The sequence below is a fragment of the Plecotus auritus genome (genome assembly GCF_963455305.1).
Source record: "Plecotus auritus genome assembly, chromosome: 1".
In the NCBI taxonomy this organism is placed as follows: Eukaryota; Metazoa; Chordata; class Mammalia; order Chiroptera; family Vespertilionidae; genus Plecotus; species Plecotus auritus.
This window is the reverse complement of record NC_137770.1, coordinates 166,312,881-166,336,498: the sequence shown is the minus strand read 5'-3', so window position 1 is coordinate 166,336,498 and position 23,618 is coordinate 166,312,881. Positions and strand designations below refer to the sequence as shown.

The window sequence follows — 23,618 nt, the reverse complement described above, 5'->3', positions numbered from 1 at the left end:
GCAGGCGGTGAAGCACGGGCGGGACAGAGCTGCTACTCCCCGCTCGGGCCGGCGGCCGCAGGGGGGACACCGCTGTCAGCAGCGAGCACTTTGGGTGTCGGCGGGTCCCCTCCGGTGGTGGCGCCGCCTCGCGCTTCGCTGCCTGGCCCCTCCGGCGGCCGTCCTGGCGGCGGGATGTGCTCGGCCCGGCAGCTCCTCGGAGGTGGCAGCGACTGCAGCGGTGACGGTGGGGCGCGCGGCGAGGACGGAGACGCGCTGGCCGAGCAGGCGGCGGCGGGGACCGAAGGGGAGCCCGGGGCGAGCCCGCGGCGGAGCGGGCGGCGGCCGCAGGAGGAGCGCGGGCAGGTGAGCGGGCGGCGGGGCCGGTTCCGAGCGCCCCCGACGGAGGGCGTGGCCGGCGGGCGCGTGGCCCGGAAAAGCGGTTGGACCGACGCGGGGCCGAGTGCGAGGCCTGGTGCGGGCAGGTCCGCACGGCCCTTCGCCGGCCCGGGCTCCGTGGGGGTGCCCTTCTCAGTGCTCACTGCCCCGAAGCCTCCTCGTAAACACTTCTTTTTCAACTTGGTGCGAGTCGGTCCCCTGCGCTGGTCTCAGGGCCGCACCCACCCCTCCCCCCCCATCCTGGCGTCGGGCGCACACCTAGGTCGCCGGGAGGTGTGGGCGGGTTTCTCCAGACGCTCAGCCGGTGTCTGAGGCGCGGGTAGGAGCGATATTACTGTCAAGGTTTTGACAGGGACTTTCCGAGAGCAAGACCTTCACGTGAACACGAGCTAAACTTCATTTTAAAAGTAAAAGAACCAGGAAATTTGCTTCCAGTGGGTACCAAAGGCATTATAACACATCAGATATGTTCAACATTAGGCCAGGAATTTAATCAAAGAAATTGAATTACATGTGTGGGATGAATTTTCACCAGCAAATACAATTAGACGTTCACAAATATGAGAAATAAGCCAACCTTCAGAATCGCATTAAGGAACAGGAATTCAAATCATTATTTGCCTTTACTGCAGCCTATACTGTTGGGAGAATCCACACCTGTCTCCTCTCATTTTCCTTCTCCATCTGTCCTTTTCGTAACGTTTCAAAAACTCCAGTATCATTAAATACACTAAGAGATTAAGTATAACTTCCAGTATGTCAATATTTTACTTAGGAAACAAATAACAGTGCGTGGCACACACAGAATATGTCTTAGCATTAGGCTTGCCATACGGAAGTGTAAGTTTTCATCTTTATGACAATACTAGAGGCCCGGTGCACGAATTCATACACGGGTGGGGTCCCTCGGCCTGGCCAGCGATGGGCAGATTGGGGCCAGTTGGCTGGGGGGGAGGGACTAGGGGAGGTTGTCTGGCTGCCCCAATTGGGAAGTTGGCCAGCCCTAGGAGGTTGGCTGTGGGAGCACACTGACCACCAGGGAGCAGCTCCTGCATTAAGTGTCTTCCCCCTGGTGGTCAGTGCGCGTCATAGCTACTGGCTGGTCGTCCAGTTGTCTGGTCCTAACCGTCACTTAGGCTTTTATATATATAGATAAGAGATGGTGACTAAAGCAAAACATTGGTAGCCAGATCTTCCTGAGTCTCTCCCTGGTAGTTTTCCCCATTAATTGCACCATAACTCAGTAGCAAAAGGGCTTAGTTTCCCCTTACCTCAGTTGTTGAACTGGAAAAGTGAAGAAAAGGGCCACAGGAAGGTAGGGGAAGGGGAGTGGGGGAAGTAGGGGTTTGTGGTGCATTTGAGCTGAGGTTCCCAAAGTAAATTTTAAAATGCTTGTAAGAGAGCATGTAAAATACTTCATTTAGGCCAGCCAGTGTGGCTCAGTGATTGAGTGTCAACCTATGAACCAGGAGGTCACGGTTTGATCCCGGGTCAGGCCCATGCCTGGGTTGCTGGCTCAATCCCCAGTAAGGGGTAGCCGATCAATGATTTTCTCTCATCATTAATGTTTCTATCTTTCTCTCCCTCTCCCTTCCTCTCTCTGAAATCAATAAAAATAAAAATACGTGATGTAAGCTTTTGTGGATATAACATTATCAGTTGCTCTGGTCTTGCCAGAGCTGCTTATGGTACAAAGAGAAAGAATGAAACATATATTCTAGAAAACATATATCACTTGGCATACCTGCTTCTTTCGTTGCATGTCATGGAAATTCATTTTCCTGTACTCCTTCGAAAATGTTATTTTTATTTTTATCACAGAATTGATTTATGTATTCTAAGCCTACATACACGGTAATTGAAAATAATGCCTGAGATATGCATTTCCTCCTCTATTAGCACCAAAGAAGAATTTCTTATCAAGAAGTCAAAAATAACAACAAACTTGGTTTAACCCAACCCACTGGTGCAAGGAGTAAGCTTTTGTGATAAGTCATTTTTGGTAATATTATTACAAAGACTTATTTTCTAGCTTTATTTTAGCTCCTGTAAATGAAATTTAAAATTTTGTATGCACTGCCTTGCATTAATGATAGAGGTAGCTACAAATATGAAGATATTTGAGGGAAAGAGAAATGAAATTAACAACTATAAAACATACCCTAGGGCAGTGTTCGGCAAACTGCGGCTCGCGAGCCACATGCGGCTCTTTGGCCCCTTGAGTGTGGCTCTTCCACAAAATACCACGGCCTGGGCGAGTCTATTTTGAAGAAGTGGAGTTAGAAGAAGTTTAAGTTTAAAAAAATTGGCTCTCAAAAGAAATTTCAATCGTTGTACTGTTGATATTTGGCTCTGTTGACTAACGAGTTTGCCGACCACTGCCCTAGGGAGTTGTTTTATTTAGCTTTTATTTAGGGAGATGATGTGTGTGTTTTTGATTTAAGGACACACTGACTTTATATTACAAATGGAATATCTTTGAAAACTTGGTTTGTAAACTAGTTATTTAGAACTTAAGTGAACTTTTCCATAGAAACAATGATATAAACAGAAACAGAATCACAACTAATTAGCTGGAAATGAGGCAGAGACGGTTTTCTTCCTGTCCTTTCTGCTTAGCTCAATCACTTGGCATCCCAGAGTCTTTGTGGCCCCGTGGACATTGGGAGAGAACTGGCTGCAGTGGTGGCAGCAGCAGGAGCAGCAGCAGTGGCAGCTCCTTTATATCTGGGTCAGGGCTATGCTGGGGTGCGCTTTACCGCAGTGGCTCCGGAAGGCACCTGCCTTTTGCCCCTCCAGCTCTTCAGTGGTTTTTGTCAGCCCCTTCACAGAGTTTTGCTTTTATCTGATAATTTGATGAAGTGGGTTTCTTCTCCAGGCTGAAGGCTCCTCTACATACATCCTTTCCTTCACTGATTTTTCTTTCCTTTTTTTTCTGAAAGGCTCATACCCTTCCCTCAACCTGGAAGCCTCTTGGATCATATTTGACTACACAAAGTCCATCTTTGGCTTATTGTTATTATGATACCAGATTGAAGTGTCTATGTAGTTTGGTGTTTACTTCATGTAATACGGAAATGTTGGTATTAATATAGGTGTTTTAGTAACTGAGATATTGTCAGCTTCGGTTTTTTTACAATTTGTCATTAGATGCCACTCCATCTGAGAGAAATCTAAGGCTCCTCTGCCCTTTTGGCCTAGGTCTTTCCAGGTAGGATGGTTGACAAAGGAAGCCTGATTAAAATCAAGTATCCTAGGAAAGAAGGACTTTAAAGAATGGACCAAGACTCTAGATGAAGTAGGAGTCAGGCCTCTCGGAGAAGTAAGCTAGGGAGAGGGGCAAAATGCCCAAGGAACTGAAGGGACAGGGCACAGTTATCCTACATGTGTGTTGGTAATTGTGTGCATGAGAGATGACCTAAATATGTTTATAACTGAGAGAGCCATGTTGTACAAGAGTCTCTGCCCTGTTGCACAGCTGGAAGGCTAACCTTCTCCAGTCCACTTATTATACGTCTGTAATGTGAGTGGCATCTACTTAGATGCAGCAGTTCACAGCCTGAAAAACCTAAGACAGCCTTGCTTACCTAGAACATAGAGAGGTCCCATTATCCTTAGATTGATCTTTAGCTTTAAGGTCTTTATGATTAGAAAAGTAATGTGTACTTCAGAAAATGTAAAAATATAGAAAGATCTAAAGAAGAAAACAAAAGCATTTGAAATCCCACACTGAGGAATATTTTGTTGTAAAATATAAAAATTTGGTACTACTACATTAATATATCTTTATATATGTGCATATGTGTATATATACACAGAGATATATTTTTAACGTTTTGATGTAGTGTTTGAATTTGGTATCTTGTTTTATCTACTTAGCATATTTTGTCATTTTTTCCATGTTATCAAAAATTCTTTTTAAAAATTATATCTAGGGCTGCCTAATAGTTTATTCCTCCAATACTGCACACTGAAGTTGCTTTAAATTTCCTTTTATAAATAACTAGTGACCTGGTGCACGAAATTTGTGCACATTAAAAGGGGATTAATTAGAGGGAATAATTTAATATTGCTATTTGCCCTTTCTCTATAATAGAAGTGTCAGAGAGGAAAGAAAATTAGTAAAATGTATATGAAAACCTTCCTCCTGTCAGAGTCTGGGGCTCACCATGGGACCCAGAGTCAAGTCCCCACCCACCCACATGCACCTCAAAATTGCATGAAACCCAAACCCAGCAGCTCCCATCCCCCCATTGGGCTAGATCCAGACCCGGCCAGTCCCACCCTTGTCAAACCCTGCCGGGCAGGGGGCATAGCCTCAGGTCCCCTGGCCTGGCGCCAGGACGGGGGGGCGTGGCCTGAGGTCTCCCAGCCCAGACCGGGGCGGGGGGCGTGCCTTGAGTCCTTCGTCAACCCCCGCCAGGTGGGGACACGGCCTGAGGTCCCCTGTCAAGCCCAGCTAGGCAGGGGGGGCGCAGCCTCAGGTCCCCTGGCCCCGTGCTGGGGCGGGGGGCGCAGCCTGAGTTCCCCTGTCAAGCCCTGCTGGGCGGGGGGTGCGATCTGAGGTCCCCCAGCCTGGTGCCGGGGTGGAGGGCACAGCCTGGAGTCCCCTGTCAAGCCCCACATGGTGGGGGGCACAGTCTGAGGTCCCCGGCCTGGCGGGAAGCGTACCTTGAGGTCCCCGGTCAAGCCCTGCCGGGTGGGGGGCATGGCCTTAAGTCCCCTGGCCTGGCACTGGGGCTGGGTGCGTGGCCTGAGGTCCCCCAGCCTGACACCGGGGCAGGGGGCACGGCCTGAGTTCCCCTGTCAAGCCCCACGGGGGCGGGGGAGGGCATAGCCTCAGGTCCCTGCTGATTGCTCGTTAAGGCTCCTTATGGGAACTTGGCCTCAGCTGTGGGTGCAGCCATCTTTGTGACAGAATGATGGTCAATTAGCATACTCCCTCTTTATTAGATAGGATGCTGTCATGAAAGTCTTTGCTTGTAAATCCTCACAGTTCTACTTCAGAATAGATTCCTAGAAGTGGAAGAACTAGGTCAATGAGTCAAACTCTGAAGCCTCTCAAAACATCCTAAAACATTGCATTCAAGAAAGGTTACAGCAATGTATACTTCTTTCATTGCCATATTTGAGTGCTGATTGGAAACCATCCATGCCAGCAAAGAACAGTATAATTTATAAATTAATCTTTGCCAATTTACTAGGCAAAAATTATCTTACTGTTGTAAGACATTGCTGCAGAGGTTTTCTAAACCATGTACAGTGATGGTCATAAGTAGGATTACAGTTTATATAGAAAAAGACAAATACAAAAACAATAATACAATAATAAATAAATAATAAGATAACTCACAACTATAAACCTACTTTTGCCCACCCCTGTGTGTGTATATACACACATTTGTATTTCATATATACATATAAACATTTGTATTTCCTTTTTTATATGTTTTTATTGATTTTAGAGACAGGAAGGGAGAGGAAGAGAGAGAGATAGAAGCATTGATGAAAAACACTAATCATCCGCCTCCCACATGCCCTCCCATACATCCTCCCACATGCTCTCCTCCCTCCTCCCCAACTCCTGCTGTCCGTCCCCCCTCCCTAGGATAGAATGCACAACCTGGCCATGTGCGCTGATTGGGAATCAAACCAGTGACCTCTTGTTATATAGGTCGATGCTCAACCACTGAGCCACACTGATAATATTCTTTGACCATTTTCCTTTTAGCATTATATTTATCCCTTATTTCACATTGATTATAAATATTTTTCCTGCTTGCTGTTTACTTGATAACTTTGTTTATGTTGTTTTGGATTTAGATATCCTATACACTTTTATTAGCTAAAGGAATTTTTTTGGTAATTTCATACACATCACCCACATTCACATCTAAACACAGTACTCTCCATTTATATACAAGGTATCTATACTAATAAAAGGGTAATATGCTAATTAGACTGGATCAACCGGCCATCTTCCAGACATCCGACTTCCTTCCGCACAAAGCCATGGTCGTGGGGGCTGAGGCAGAGGCAGTTAGGGGCGATCAGGCCAGCAGGGGAGGGCAGTTGGGGGTGATATCAGGCTGGCAAGGGAGGGCAGTTGGGGGCGACCAGGCCCGCAGGGATTGGGCCTAAACCGGCAGTCGGACATCCCCCGAGGGGTCCCAGATTGGAGAGGTTGTAGGCCAGGCTGAGGGACACCACCCACCTCGTGCATGAATTTCATGCACCAGGCCTCTAGTCTATATATATTTGTTTAGAGCTGCGGTTTGCCACTCTGTTGACTAATGAGTTTGCCGACCACTGACCTAGACTCTCGATTCCAATAATTACAGGCTGTTGTTGTTCCTTGTGATTAAGCCCCTATCCCAGTGGTCAGCAAACTCATTAGTCAACAGAGTAGCAAACCATGGCTCACGAGCCGCATGTGGCTCACGAGCCGCAGTTTGCCAACCACTGGTTTAGAGCATTCTTTTTAATTCTACAGTTAGTTAAATATCCACTAATTTTCTCTGTGTGTGTGTGTGTTTATGTTTTTTTGTTTTCTTTTACCCTATGCATATAATCATTTTAGAATGATTAATGTATAATGTGAGGTATGGAGCTAATCTATTTTTTTTCCTAATCATTGAATAATCCACTTTCTCCCTGGCTTTCTAATCCTTTAAAATAATTATGAATACTAAAGTCTGTATTAAATTTTTATATTTTTGTTGATATTATGAAAGGGATTTTTTTCCCCACATGATGATTTTGCTCCTGGTTTCTAGCTATTGGTTCTCATATAGTTTTTAACTAGCTACCTTTCTGAATTCTTTTATTAATTTTAATGCTAATAAATACTATTAGCTCTTAGATTTGACTTTTTGCATCTTCTAGGTATATAATCATCCAGTGTATAAACAAGGTTGATTTTGTTTCCTTTCAAATGATAATGCTTCATTTCTGTGTTTTTTTGTTTGTTTGTTTGTTTGTTTGTTTGTTTTGCTTTTTACAATGCCTGGAACTCTCAGATCAATGCTGGCTCATAAATATTTAAGCAAGTTAACATTTCAGCCTTCAATTTCTTCATCTATACAAAGGGACTCATAGTTGTATGAACATCAGGATTGTTGGGAGAATTACATGAGTTAATAATATATGTAAAATGCTTACAGCAGCCCCTAACACATAATTAGCATGTAAATTAGCTTTTGGACCCAATTTTCAACCAGAACTCCAGCTGAAAGAAACCTGAAAACCCTCTTAGGTTTTGCAGACTCTGCAGTTAGAAAGTCACCCTAGCAGGAAGGTGGAATAGAACAGTTCTCCTCAGCTTTAATTTGCATACAAATCATCTCTTGTTAAATGCAGATTGTGATTTCATTGGTCTGGGGTGAGGCCTTAGATTTTGCATCTCTAACAAGCTCCTAAGGATGGTGATGCTGTTTATGCCTATGGACCACACTTAATGGCAAGGGACTAAAGGACAAGCAAGACAAGCCACTGTGTTCATCGTACTATCTGTAAAGATATATAGATATAAGTGATATAGATACAGAGATAGAGATAGAGGTAGAGGCAGAGATAGAGGTAGTACAGATAGAGATAGAAACAGAGATAGAGATCTACTATAGACTTGTTCTAGGTTCTACAGCTAAGTGGTACTAAAGCAGACAAGAATGCAGGTCTCCAATCTCCAAAGACAGTGTTTTTTCATATATAGAAAGAGCCCTCCTACATGATGGGTGAACAGTCACTGACAAATCTCCTGCTCTCCCTTAAAATGTGTAGTTCAAAACTAGATACCCTTCCTTTTAATGCAGCTTGCAAGCAATACTGTACCAAGAGCTATGAATTTAGATGAATTCGGCCCTAAACTTAATCTCATATTGTTCTCAAGGATGTCCAATCACTAGAGTAATTTTGCATATGGTAGGCATTTTTTGTTCATTTTTTTAATCATTATATCCGTGGTTCTTAACTGGGGCAATTTAGCTCATAGGGGACATTTGGCAATGTCTGAAGCAGTTTTTGATTGTTAAGACTGCTGGGGTGGCACTGGCATCTAATAGGTAAGGTAGGGATACTGCTAAACATCCTATAATGCACACAACATTCCCTTCAACAAAGCATTATCTAGCTCAAAATGTTAATAATGCCAAAGTTGAGAAACCCTGTTCAAAGTGTACTAGGGTTACAGTGCTTTCACTTGTCAAGAATAATTACTCTGCTAATAGATATTCCAATGCATATGTAAAAATTGTGTATTTTCTTGAAGCCTACATTCCAAAGACGTAGTCTCCCAAGTGATCTTTTTTCGCATCCCATCTTCTAGCAGCTCCTCACACGCAACGTTCTCTATTTTACTCTCTCTCAAATCTTTTTCTGCCCCTTTCTTGCTGCTCATCTCCTTTTTATCTCTATTGAGTGTCTCATTCTCTCTTTGTCTTTTATTCTTCTCAGCCACTTTCTCTTTTTCTCCATGCATCTCCTCCTCCCCACTACATCCTCTCCTCTGAAGAAGCGGAGAATTATGGGACAATGAAAAAGGTTATGGAGTATGACAATTTCAAGTTTGAATCCTGGCTTTACTATTTTATTAGCCTTGTCATACTAATTACTTAATCCCTTTGAGCAGTAATTTTCAATCTTTTCCATCTCATGGCACATGTAAACTAATTACTAAAATTCTGCAACCAAAAAAAGTTTTTTTTGGCCCATCTGTCAAAAAAAAAAAAAAAATAGGTATGATTTGACAAAGGGAAAAGAGATCAGTGCCCCTGGCTAAATAGTCAGGTATTGCATATTTTAAAAATTCTTGTGTCATACCAGTTGAAAATCACTGCCTTAGAGACTCAATGTTATCATTGTAATAGGTATAATGCTACTCGCTTCTTAAAGTTCTTATGCGAATTCAGTGACATTTTGTATACAAAATGCCAGCATATAGTAGGCCCTCAATGAATATGAGACATACTGTATTTTTCCATGTATAAGACGCTATTTTTTCCCCCTAAAATCATTAGACTGAAAATCAAAGAGCATTTTATATACGGAAGTCAGCGGAGGAGGGAGCAGTGCTGGTGCATAGCTGCCCATACCTTGTCAAACAGGCTTCCTCCAATCATGAGCCTTATTGTTACTGACTTCAGCTGATGCCGTAATTGGAGGTGGAGGTGGAGAATATGCAGATGCAACAGGGACCCGAGCATTCTGAGCCATAAAGCTGTCAAAAAATAAAAAGGTAAATACTGATAAGCAGTTGTCTTACTCTGCAAAATTCAAACTGAATGTAATCAGCTATGCAAAAGAGCATGGAAGTTGAGCTGCAGAGAGACAATTTGGACCTCCTCCCACTGAGTATATGATCAGGCAGTGGGGAAAACAGGAAGAACAACTCCTTACGATGCCAAAAGAGAAGGCCTTAAGAGGAAAACCAGAAAAATGTTGAAAATATTGATTTTTTTAAAATATATTTTATTGATATTTTACAGAGAGGAAGGGAGAGGGATAGAGAGCTAGAAACATCGATGAGAGAGAAACATCGATCAGCTGCCTCCTGCACACCCCCCACTGGGGATGTGCCCGCAACCACAGTACATGCCCTTGACCGGAATCGAACCTGGGACCCTTGAGTCCGCAGGCCGACGCTCTATCCACTGAGCCAAACCGGTTTCGGCTAAAATATTGATTTCTTAATTTGGGGTTGGAAAAGTGGGGGGGGGCGTCTTATACATGGGGGCATCTTATACACAGAAAAATATGGTATTTCACCCTCATCTTATCCCCTGGTTCCCTTCTTATTCCTATCAACCAACCACATGATAGTACTGAATTTTGTAGATGTAACACTATCCAAACTGGTAGAGAATTTTTATAGTAACTTATTTGAGCCAAACAGAGAATATACCTAGAAGCAAGATCTTAACAGAAAAAAACGCTTCTGAGAAAAAGTTTGCAGTTTCTTTTTTGTTTTTTTTTAAATATATTTTATTGATATTTTACAGAGAGGAAGGGAGAGGGACAGAGAGCTAGAAACATCGATGAGAGAGAAACATCGATCAGCTGCCTCCTGCACACCTCCCACTGGGGATGTGCCCGCAACCAAGGTACATGCCCTTGACCGGAATCGAACCCGGGACCCTTCAGTCCGCAGGCTGACGCTCTATCCACTGAGCCAAACCAGTTTTGGCTGCAGTTTCTTTTATGCATTTGAGATTAAGGAGGAAATGTAAAACATGAAGATGGAAGAAAGGCAGGGATCAAATTACAGAATAGCTAAACTCTTGAGTGTGTTCACACATGGATTGGATTGCAGGTTCTCTCTTTCAGTGGTCATTGCTTTAGAAGGAGGGGTCTAAAAAGGTGGTCATGTATTAGAAGGAGGGATCTGAAAGTGGGTATTCCAAAGGTGTGATAACCTAGATGCACAAAAACTGGACAGGGCTTGCTTTAGGCAAAAATAAAGAAGTTATATGCCTGGGGCATGACTACCCACCATGACCTTCCCAGTTAGGAATTTATGATGAGATCACCCTGTGAGATTGTTTTTCATTGAACCCCCTTTTTTGTCCATAATTTTAATATATGTAATTTTCAGATTTCAAGAATGAATATTTATTTACTAAAAAATACATTAAGATTTCCTAATCTAAAAATTATATGATATTTTAAATTTATCTAAAAAAATTTAACCTGCCTTGGCCAGGTGGCTCAGTTGGTTGGAGCATCACTCCATACACTAAAAGGTTGTGGGTTCAACACCCAGTCAGGGCACATATATAGATTGCAGGTTTGATCCTGGTTGGGGCTCATATAGGAGGCAGCCAATCGATGTTTCTCTCTCTCAAAATCAATTAAAAAAATAAAAACATACCCTCAAGTGAGAAAAAATTAAAAATTAACAATTAACCTGCCAACCTACATTACGTTGCTTTTTGTGTAGATTTTCAGTTGATTTTTTTTGTTGTAGGTCACTGATCCTTGCTAGGAAAAAGAATACCCACCCTCTGTCCAATTTATTTTTAATTTCTTATTCAAAATAAGTGTGAAAGCAATGTTAAAGGGAAAACTAAATGTACCATGACATTAGCTTTGCCCTAAGAGGCCTAAGTAGAAACTCTATATCCTTATTCAAGTCTTCTTTAAGCCTTTGCCACAGTGTCTTTAGTTTCTGTCTTCTCTGTAGTTACAGTCTTATCTTGCAGTAGCAGCCACATATCTTCAAAAACCTTGAGTCCCAACTAGTCATGTTTTGGTTCATTAAGTGTGTGTGTGTGTGTGTGTGTGTGTGTGTGTGTGTGTGTGTGTGTGTAAGGGAATTGATAAGACAAGGATTAGTTTTATTTGAGCAGAGAAATTGAATTTCTAATAAACTTGAAACAAAAGATACTTTCTCTAATCTAATCTTTTCCCATATCCAGTGTTTTTTTCCATTTAACCTCATTGGTAGCTTTGCCTTATCTTGGCATAGAAAGAAGTGATTGGCTTTATTTGTTGTTGCTAGTCTCTTATGGCAACAACTATAGTTTATCAAAATTCTGAGCAAAGAGAAATCATGGTGAATATGTTTTGAACTTTTTGGAAAATAAAGGATAAAATTATTAAGACAATATGTGAACAGATGTTAAAATTAAATTTCATTTGTGATTTTTTTACTATACTGCCTTTGGTATAATTTTTCTCTAACATCTGTGTTTCACATTTTTTATTCCCTTTTCTAGTTAATGTGAAATAAATTTTTCTTTTTTATTCTCTTGATCAAAATTTTACTTAGATACATGCAGATCATCTACAGAGGCAGGGAATTTAAGTTCGATTTTTCGTGACTGGCAAATTTCATCAGGCTGATTGCAATCAGAGTTCCCTATTCCATGATTTTCAGAGGTAATTACATACAAAAGAGGCTCTTGTCACTGCTAGAAGATGAAAATTGAGAAGGAGAGTTATTTTTCAGGAAAGATGTTTGATTTGACTACTTTCAATAGACAAGCTATTCCATCTTTAGGTAGCTTACAGTAGTTCCCCCTTATCCATGGTTTCAGTTATCTTCAGTCAAGTGCAGTCCAAAAATATTAAATGGAAAATTCCAGAAATAAACAATTCATAGGTTTTAAGTGGCACACTGTTGTGAGTAGTAGTATGAAATATCTCGAAGACTTGCTTCCTTTCTGCCTGGGACATAAATCATCCCTTTGACCGGCGTCCCCACACTGTACAAACTACCTGCCATTAGTCATGTTGTAGCTATCTGGGACATCAGATCCACTGTCAAGGTATCACAGTGCTTGTGTTCAAGTTTCCCTATACGTAGTCTTAACACTTTGTCACAGTGCCCAAGTCATTCACCTCAGTTCATCTCATCACATAGGCATTGTATCATGTCACATCACAGAAAAAGGAGTGAGTATAGTACAATAAGATACTTTAAGAGACTGATCATATTCACATAACTTTTATTACAGTATGTTGTTCAATTATTATTAGTTATTGTTCATCTCTTACTGCATCTAATTTATAAATTAAATTTTATCACAGGTATGTATGTATAGGAAAAAACATGGTATATATAGGGTACTATCCCTGGTTTCCAGCATCCATTGGGGATCTTGGCACATAATCCTCCTCAGATAAGGGGGGATTGCTGTACTGCCCTGTATTATCCGAGGCACTTGATAATGTCACCAGAGGCTTAATTTCTTAAAAACAAGTAGTATGTTGTTCAAGTATGTGTGTGTGTGTGTGTATATATGTGTGTGTGTGTGTGTGTGTGTGTGTGTGTGTGTGTGTATATATATATATATATATATATATATATATATATATATATATGGCTAATATGCAAAGTTTCCCCTTGGGAGTTCAACCGGGAGACTGGGAGTTTGATCGCTTGCTATGACGTCCACTGACCACCAGGGGGGCAGCACGGAATGATGGAAGGCCCTGGCCAGCAGACAGGGAAGGAATGCCCTGGCCGGCAGCCGGAAGGCCCCGATCGGCCCTGATCACCAGTCAGGCCTAGGGATCCTAACCATGCAAGAATTTCATGCACTGAGCCTCCAGTATAATTAAAAACTAGAGGCCCAGTGCACAAATTCATGCACCAGTGGGGTCCCTCGGCCTGGCCTGTGCCCTCTTGCAATCCAGGACCCCTTAGAGGTTTCTGTCCTATCCCCGCAGGCCAGGCTGAGGGACCCCACCAGTGCACAAATCCATGCATCGGGCCTCTAGTAAGCATATAAGATCTTTGGTTAATCTCTTCCTGCTCTCCCCCCAGCAGCAACCTAACCTATGGCCACTTCCTTGAGGAATCTGGCTCCCTCCTCCCTCCTTTCTGAGTCCGGGGTGCGGGTGAAGCAGATTCAGGGCCGACAGTGCCCCAGCAGCAACCTAACCCACAGTCAATTCCGCGAGGAATCGGGCTCCCTCCTCTACTGGTTGAAGCGTCTGCCCCCTGGTGATCATTGTGCCTCATAGCTGCCAGGCAAACGGTCGGACAGTCACTTAGGCTTTTATATATATAGATGGCATAGTCTTCCACTACAATAGGCAACTCTTTTAATATGTTTGATAGATACGGCTGATATTGGATGTATCTTTTTGAAAACTTGGTTGTTTCATTTGTCTATATTTGCAACTATGATTTAAAGTATTGAATCCTTTTAGTTAAAATGAAAATGAATACAAATTTTAATATTGTTTGGTTTATACTAATTTCAAAGACTAATTCAAGAACTAGCTGATATTCTCATTAATTTTTTATCCATCTCCTCAAAAAGTTCTTTTTTTTTCTTTATTGGTTCTATGTAGTTTAATGGGAAATAGTATAAATGGATGCTATAACTTTGCATTGAAACAAGTTCTAAATGTAATAGTAAACATGTTATAAATTATGTAATATATAATGCTGTGGTTAGGTGAAGATTTATATAATTATAAATTTTTATTTAACATATTTTTGCACATTGTGTTGTAAATGAAACTGCAACTACATTTAGTATCCAATAAGCAGGAAAACATGTCAGTCTCACTAGAAATAAAAAAAATGCAAATTAAAACTATTAGGAATGATTTTTCACCTACCAAGTTGTTAAAGATTAAAAAGATGAATAGTGTGGGTTTAGAGAAACAGTATATGAAATAAGAATACACTAAAGTTAGAAGTATAAATTGGTTTAGTCTTTCTGAAGGGAAATCAGATGTCAAACCTCATGAGTAGATACTTTATTGCCCCACTTTAACGATGTAAAAACTATAGCACAGCAAGGTTATATAACACTGAAAGTATCACAGCTAGTAAATTGCAGAGTTTAGATTTAAACCCTTGCTTAAAGCCTGAGTTCTTAACCACCAAGCTAGTGTTGGGGCATGAAATCAACATAGTAGATTGTGGATAGCATAGGAGAGGATAGAAATTGTTCAAATGTATCACAGATGGTATGAGTGTCGTGCCATGGAACTTTAGTTTATATGGGTCCAGAAATAAAATATATCTAATTGTGGATCACAATCACTGCACAAGGCAAGCCAGCTCAGTTCTGTCTCAGGACTTCTTCCCCATATTTTTCCTATGCAGCACATCAGATCATCAGCTTCCTCTCTTCTACTACTCTGTTTTATTTTCCTTATAGCTCTCACACTATTTGAAATTATTTATTTGTTAACATGTTTATTCTCTGCCACTTCTCATTCACCCCTTCACAGGTTCACACTAAACCACAATCTCCATGAAAGTAGAGATCACATTATGCTCTCCAGACAATTAATCTGGTATCTCTGAGGTAGTACAGAGCCTGTAAAAACTTCTATCCAAAGTGATATTGTTGGTAAAAACTCAATTGATGTTTTTGCTGAAGCAATGTGGCAAAAAATGATTATGACAGAAATTAGAGAGTGGACTTTATATAAAACAGGAGCATATTCTATTATCAGAATCAACAACAAAGAAACTAGTGGTTTTAGTTGCCATTGAACTAATGAGCCCTGTAAGACATTTGTAAGAATTTAGGCAAGGATTGTGTTCCTAGATATGTTGCATTTAAAAACCACCATAATATCAAGAAGGTGAAATGCTAATGAACAGGGTTGTGGAATACTGTTAATAATTTACGTAATTACTCTAAATTTGCAGTTTTGTTTTCAACTGTTCTTGAAGTGAATATAGGAAGATAATAAATGAAACCCAGAGATAACATAAGTTAAAATGCAGATTAGCCATTTTTAATAATGGCGATTATAAAGGATTATTTGCAAAAAGAGGTAATGTTATAGCTCTTATTACATGTAAAATGAACATGCATTAAGGATTTTATTTAACTCATTATTAATGAGGGACCCAGCAAATATTACATCTGATTCAAAGAAAAAAATCAAAGAAACAAAAACAAGTATATGGAGAAAATATATGTTGAAATGAACTTACACGTGGACATGAAACTTACTGGCTCTTTCCATAGGCAGGGGAGAGAACCTTCCCTGGAACAGAATTTGTTTACATGTGGATAGATAAGAATTATTTTGCATTGCTGTCAGTTTTCTACAGACCTGCAAAATAGCTCAAAAGCCATGAAGGCTATATAATATTCTAAACAATGCATCATTGTTCATGAGACACCCCATATTTTTTATTTTTTGCTTATTCTTAATTTCCTTATAGTAATAAAGAAGGTAATTTATAAAAATCACCACACAAAGTAGATTAATTTGTGGATAGAGGGTACTCCGTTTCTTACTTTATAATGTCTCATGCTACTAGAAAATATTAACTCTATTCCAATCTCCTTTCATGGTAATATTGTACATATACGTTTAATGTGTATGTGACTTATATGCATGTGAAAAGCAAGGATTGATTTCTATTGAAGTTCTTTCTGATGAGTTATAGATCTAAAATTAACCTGATACTAAAAGAACTACCAAAAAACAAAGCATTGCTGCTCCAAGGATTCCATAGCTATGTCTACTTTTTATTAGCACACAAATCCCAATTTCTTGTTCATATAATTCTAGCATATTTTATCCATATGTTGAATGGTTATTGGTTTCAGAGACAACTTCATCTATTCAAGAGTTTCACAGAAGTGAAGAAGCACTTTAGTTTAAGCTTTTAAATTTAAAGTAGGTTGAGAATGAAGTGATTTCTTCATAGAGAATTTAACTATTTTAGCATGACCAACTGTGTAGAACAATTGATAATAAATATATGAAGAAAATTTAAAGAAAATACCATACTTATTTCTTCATTATTCAGTATGTATGCATACATAGTTTAATAGTAATATAATGAAAAGGCTATAATGATTCAGCCATATTTGGATGATAATATTTTCCCTTTGGAGTTTAAATTATTAACTATTTGGAAATCAGTATTTGTGTATTCTATCCTTGGCTACTAATTTTAGAATTCATTTGTGCTAACCATCGGGCCATATGCTGAAGATATTTTCTTTCTCCATTTGTATTATATTGAATATGAATTGCTTTAACAACTAATTATAGTCATTGTATTATAGACATTTTCTATATTAATTATTTGTTCCTTATTTTTTGTATAGCATCTACATATACCCTTGATAGCTTCTCATTCATGCATTGAAAAATGTTATTGAGGGGTAAGGGGGTTGGGGGAGGATGAAGAGAGTAAAGGAAGTCAAATATATCTTTGATGGAGGAAGACTAGACTTTGGGTGGTGAGCACAGAATGCAATATGTAGATGATTATATAATTGTATACTTGAATCTTATGTTATTAAACAATGCCACCCCAATAAATTTAATTTATAAAAAATTTATTGAGCTCCTACTGTTTTCCAGGCACTGCTCTAGGCAGCGGGGACACAAAGACACAAACAGAAACAGGCACAAATCTCTCCCCTCATTAATCTTGCACTGTACTAGGGAGAAGAGAAACAGTGAATAAATGAGCAAAACATCCATGGGTTATTTTTTTTGGAAAAAGAATAAAAGTAGGCAAGGTAGATAGGGAGTATGGGTATGGGGTAGGATTGTTGTTTTAAACAAGGCAGTCATGAAAGGCTCGCTGAGCTGATACTTGCACAGGCCTAAAGGAAGTGAGAAGTACTTACTTGCCTGTGTTTCTCCTTTTGCTTTGACTCCCTAGGAAGGGAGAGCCAAATGTAAGGCTCAGTCTTAGTAACTGTGTTAACAACGTATCTTTCCCCAGTCAAGTTTTTCAGTTCTTTCTCACCTATCCCCTCTTCCAGTTGTTTATTTTTTATTACTATTTTATTTATTTGTTCCTACTGCAAGGAAATTCAAATCCTTTGTGGAAAGATGAGAGGAAAAAATAAATTGAATTATGGACTTACTTCCGTTAGCAAATTTATCATTTACATTTCTTAAGGAGTATCTATCATGTATCACACCTCATAAGGAATTTGTTTAAATATATTGCTTTCTTTTTAATACCTGGTTCATTTCCTTTGCACTAAGGGATTTACGGGTTTGAAGAGCAGTTTATTGGAAAGAGCTTAGAATTTATAGTCAGAAGATTCCTGAGTTCAAATCCTGGCTGGATGACTGATTTTGGGAAATTGCTTCACCCCCAGAGTATAATAACATCTGCCTTACGGCGTTTTTGTGATGAGCAAATGCTTGGAATGTGTGTGTTTAATAAGTTTATTTGAATAAATGGAATAGTCTGGGGGATTTCACTTAAAAATGGGGGGGAATAAAATTAAAACTATAGGGATATTTTTTCTAAGGAGATTAAATATATTTCACCAATAATGTTTTTCTTGGCCAGAGTGGGATTTAAAAAATGAAAGTCTAACCCTGCGCATGTGGTTCAGGGGTTGAGCGTCGACCCATGAACCAGAGATCACGGTTCAATTCCTGGTTAGGGCAGGTGCCCAGGTTGCAGGTTCAATCTCCAGTAGAGGATGTGCGGGAGGCAACCAATCCGTGATTCTTTCTCATTGGTGTTTCTATCTCTCTCACTCTCCCTCTCCCTTCCTCTCTGAAATCAATAAAAACATAAAAATTTATTAATTAAAAATGAAAGTCTTCAGCATATAAATCATAGAAACACTAATAAAATCTCCATCAGGAGAGATATAAAGAAGAAAAGCTGGCCTACAGATAAGTCCCTGAGGAGTTCCAACACAAACTCAGAGGGAAATGAGCTAGCAAAAGTTGAGCCAAAAGGACAAAGGTGATAAAGACATATAGAGTGACTAGCAGGCTTCTCGCTTGCACTTCTGGGTCATGCCATTCACTGAGGTAGGGGACCCTGAAGGAAGAGCAAGTTTAGGGTAAATGATTATGAGTTTGGTACAGAGCATGTTGAGTTTGAGGTTCCTGTAAGACATCTCTGAGGAAATGCTGAATAAACAGTTGACCGTACAAGTCTAGAAATCTGAAAGGTTTCCTGAGCTGAGAAGTAATGCTCAGGAAGATAAAACTATGAATCTTGTATAAAAGTACAGATGATTTTTACTAGTAAGGGAGTGTGCAGACATGTTTTAATATAGTGATTTGAGTACATACTAGTATCTTTTCCTATATATTAAGCAACTTTCCTATATATTAAGCAACTCAGGGAGTATGGATTATTTATTTTGCATGCCCCACAGCACCTACCTTGCTCATGGTATGCATTCAATTATTATTTATTGAATTGAACTAAGTTAACTAAAGGGTTTACTTTGCAAGCCAGACTGTTCTGTGAGTCAAGAACTGTGAATTCTTAGAGTTGGAGTTTTCAGTAATCAAGGATCAGTGGTTCTCTGAGAGGACACAACACATACTAAGAACCAGAGGGTGGTTTCCTGGAAGTAAGCAGCTGTCAGTCTGGCAAACCAGTCAGGACTGAGCAGGCTTGCCACAGGTAGTGCACAACACATTTTGGATAAAATGCAGGTGCAAACATGCTGAGAGGAGAGAATAATGTAACTACAGGCTATTACAATAGGCAGAATATTTGTAGTCATTTTCACTGTATCACCATTCACCTAAAATTAAAAAAAACTAATATACTTCATTATAAAACAAGGTGGCTTTATATAGATACTAGAGGCCCGGTACACGAAATTCATGCACGGGGAGGGCGGGGGTGGTATCCCTCAGCCCAGCCTGCACCCTCTCCAATCTGGGACCCCTCGAGGGATGTCCGACTGCCTGTTTAGGCCCGATCCCACCTGGCAGCCGGACATCCCTCTCACAATCCAGGACTGCTGGCTCCCAACTGCTCGCCTGCCAGCCTTCCTGATTGCCCCTAACTGCTTCTGCCTGCCAGCCTGATCACCCCCTAACCACTCCCCTGCCAGCCTGATAGATGCCTCACTGCTCCCCTGCCAGCCTGTTTGCCCCCAACTGCCCTCCCCTGCCGGCCTGGTCACCCCTAACTGTCCTCCCCTACAGGCCTGGTTGCCCCCAACTGCCCTCCCTTGCAGGCCTGGTCCCCCCTAACTGCCCCCTCCCTGCCAGCCTGGTTGCTCCTAACTGCCCCCCCCCCCCCGCTGGCCTGGTCGCCCCCAACTACCCACCTCTGCCAGCCTAGTCACCCCTCATTGCCCCCCCCCGCCAGCCTAATCGCCCCCAACTGCCCCCCCCCACCGGCCTGGTTGCCTCTTACTGCCCCCCCTGCTGGCCTGGTCACCCCCAACTGCCCTCCCCTGCAGGCCTGGTTCCCCCCAACTGCCCTCCCTTTCAGGCCTGATCACCCCCAACTGCCCTCCCATGCTGGCCATCTTGTGGTGGCCATTTTGTGTCCACATGGGGGCGGCCATCTTTGACCACATGGGGGCAGCCATCTTGTGTGTTGGAGTGATGGTCAATTTGCATATCACCTCTTTATTATATAGGATTATACTGTACTTTTTTTATCATTTAGAGTGTATTCTTTATACTTATATAAAAAAAATAGTATGCCTGTGTTACACCGGCAGCAGCCTCATATATCTTGTGTTTGCTATATCTCTTGCATGCATCATTTTCTCTCGTGCTTGATATAATCTCATGTTGTTTTGTTCATCATGGGTCCTAATCCTACAAAATCCACTGCTAATGTTGCCACTAAGAAGCCATGTCCAGTGATTGACCTGGAAACGAAATTGAAAGTGATTATAGACTACGATGGTAGAAAGTCCATGATGGGCCAAAGCTGGTTTGGCTCAGTGGATAGAGCGTCAGCCTGCGGACTGAAGGGTCCCAGGTTCAATTCCGGTCAAGGGCATGTACCTTGGTTGCGGGCACATCCCCAGTAGGGGGTGTGCAAGAGGCAGCTGATCGATGTTTCTAACTCTCTATCCCTCTTCCTTTCTCTCTGTAAAAAATCAATCACTAAAAATTAAAAAAAAAAAAAAGTCCATGATGGTTATTGCTCACAAGTCAGGCATGTTCCTTTCACCACAACTGTGATTTTAAAGAACAAGAACTAAGTGGCTTAAGCTGTTAAAGTATCAGCTTCTTTGAAGACAAGGAGACTAACAAAAAGTCAAGCAGAGAAACTTCTAATGACATGGATTAAAGGGCAAACATAGAAGCTATCCCACTCAGTCCCGTGGCAATCACAGCCAAAGCAAAAAGTTTGTGGTGTTGAAAGAAAGGGCTGTCATTCAATACAATGTTGAATTTTTACTAGCTGTGGGTGATTTAAACAATTCAAGAATCGTTATACATTGCATAATGTGAAAGTCGTAAATCTGCAAGTGTCGGTAAGAAGGCAGCTGGATAATTTTTGGGTATCTCAGAATTTTTCTCTTGTCATGTATAATTGGGTACAAATGGACATTTTCTGCGGAACGGACTTGACTTCTAGGTGAACTTTTGGGCTTATCGTACAAAATTATTTCAATTTGTAAACTATGTATTTCTCTCTATGAGTTTAATAAGAGGCATTTAAGACATTTGTAGAATTTAGACAGGGAACTATGCAAGGGCCTATGCTGAAGTCTCCTTAGTTGAGAGGCAAAGGCTGGAAGATCATAGCAGTAATGACTAAGGATTGCTCAATAGTAGCAGCAAGACATGCTCCAATCATCTGAGGCTAGGTTCAAAGTCTCAGTGTCAAAGGAACACACTAAAAAAAAAGCTTACTTACAAATCCAGGGCCCTGCCTCAAAAAAGAAGATTGCTGGGAAAGGACTGTTCTGAAATCATGGCCACTGATAAGAGCAGTACAAACACGGCTCTTCATGTAAGCAGCTAGCTGTCTTTGTGCAATTCCAGGAAACTAGAGAATGAATGGAAATTAATCAGGTCCTTCCTTCATCTTGTGAATCAGTGTTCTGGTAGTCGAAGGTCCAGTCAATGCTGATTTTCACAGAAAATAAATCAGTGCTTTCTACATTCTTAAAAGGTGAGCACAGACACAGTTCTATATGTCAATCAAAAGGAACATTCCAAGTATTTATTGAATGATTATCAGAAGTATAATTCTTACTTCCAGTACTTTCGAAGATAAAGAAGAATTATGAGGTAGCCTTTATTCTTAAAAACCTTCACCTATTTCTCATTTTCATGTTTATGTTTTGTTTTGTCTGTTTGTCTTTAAAGAATTGTGAAGAGTCACAGAACCACGCTGGCGATCCTGTTGGAGATGACTACAAAAAGATGGGAACACTTTTTGGTGAGCTGAACAAAAACCTCATCAACATGGGCTTTACGAGGATGTACCTTGGAGAACGGATTGTGGAACCAGTGATCATCATTTTCTTTTGGGTTATGCTGTGGTTCCTTGGCCTACAAGCCTTTGGACTAGTTGCTGTTCTTTGCCTTGTCATTATTTATGTACAACATTAAAATATGGCCGAATGAGCTATTGATTGATATTTGGTAGCCATCTATATATAATTAGTGAAGTTATATATTTCACTACATGAAAGCCAAAAAGCTTGCCTTGTTTCAAATTGTGTGCTGTTTTATAATATAATTATAAGTGAATATTGTTTAAAATAAAACTCAACTCTTGATTATAACAGGGTTCAATATACATCTTGTAGCTTATTCAAAATTCTTGTGTTAATACTATAATCTGTGCCCATTTTTAAATATCCCTATTCCCATGCCAAATCTTAACACCACCAAGTGAGCAGGGAAAATAACAGGATATGCAGTTCAAATTGGGCAATATAAGTCTTATAAAGAGCTCCAGTAAAATGTTTTAGAAGAAAAATGATGAAACAATACGCTAAAAATAAGTTGTACTTGAATTTCTCCCCACCCACTCCCACCAAATAACCCCATATTATTTAGGAAATAATTTGGACTTTTATTGCCCCTGCTCAGCCCAAACCATTGTATATGATAATTACTATACACTACCTTAACGTTTTGTTGAAAATCAGTAAAGTTAGCACATCTTCTACAGATTGACAATAGTATATTTATTATTGCTTGGGAAACTTCCCAAGGTAAATATAACTTTTTTATAATGAAACATGTGGGCCTGGAATCATTTCAGTATATCATTTGGAGTTTTAGATAATTTTGGTGCTAATTACTTTTTGTGAGTTTTTAAAGTCTCATAAGCCAGATCCATAGTTAGTAGTTGTACCCCATAGTAATGCTATATTTTCTTGTACCTAACAAGTTGTATATTTTTTCCAAGAGAGACATTTGCAGTGTTGTTTTTCAAAATTTATATTTTATAGTTCTTTTATAAAAATTATTCTAAGACTTTAAAAATCACTTTATCTTGGAATGAATTACTTTTTCCCCCAAAATTTGATTTGTATTATAGCTGAAATATTTACCTATTGTTTTGAGGGAGGGAGGTCAGTTCATTTCTTTGATATATGTATTAGAAATTACAGTATTACAGGATAAAAAAACAAATGCTTAAATGGAATTTAACAGCCAATTGTAATAATATTCCTCTAAGGCTAAAGTAGAATTATTAATGTGTCTTCCTTCAGCACTTTGGGATTTTATATTGAAATAAACATTTCTTTAAATACACTTTGAAAATGGAAAATGGCTTAGTGACATTTTGGATTTTTGTCAGAGAACCTAAAATTTTCACACTTTTGTCTCAAAGAGTTTCTATATATACAAAGGAGAGGTAGTTAAGATGATTATCTAAAAATTCAAGTTAAATAAGAGAAAAGTGGAACATTGGGGCATTTTTACCTTTGGCAGGGCAATAACTAAAGCATGTAAAGTGTTTACTAGTCCACTTGGTGAAGTTTTTGCCCAATCCTGTTTTTTAAATTTACTCTATAAGTTCTCGATGTTTTCTATTCTGAAGCAGAAAATTAATGAAAAATATTCAAGCTAGATTTCTAAAATCA

The 23,618-nt window shown here is 40.2% G+C and overlaps 1 protein-coding gene across 1 annotated transcript; it reads left to right on the top strand.

The window, feature by feature from the left end:
• Window positions 1-23,290, top strand: FAM241A (family with sequence similarity 241 member A). Its single transcript, XM_080672493.1, has 2 exons — window positions 1-345; window positions 21,883-23,290. The coding sequence occupies exons 1-2, from the start codon at window positions 175-177 to the stop codon at window positions 22,126-22,128; spliced, it is 417 nt and encodes a 138-aa protein (XP_080528619.1). The 5' UTR covers window positions 1-174; the 3' UTR covers window positions 22,129-23,290.
• The last annotated feature ends 328 nt before the right edge of the window (window positions 23,291-23,618 follow it).

Excerpts from the sequence above, each read along its gene's own strand:
- FAM241A (XM_080672493.1), top strand. The coding sequence starts at position 175 with ATGTGCTCGGCCCGGCAGCTCCTCGGAGGTGGCAGCGACTGCAGCGGT. Across the intron at positions 346-21,882 it reads CGCAGGAGGAGCGCGGGCAG|AATTGTGAAGAGTCACAGAA; the intron begins GTGAGCGGGCGG and ends TTGTCTTTAAAG.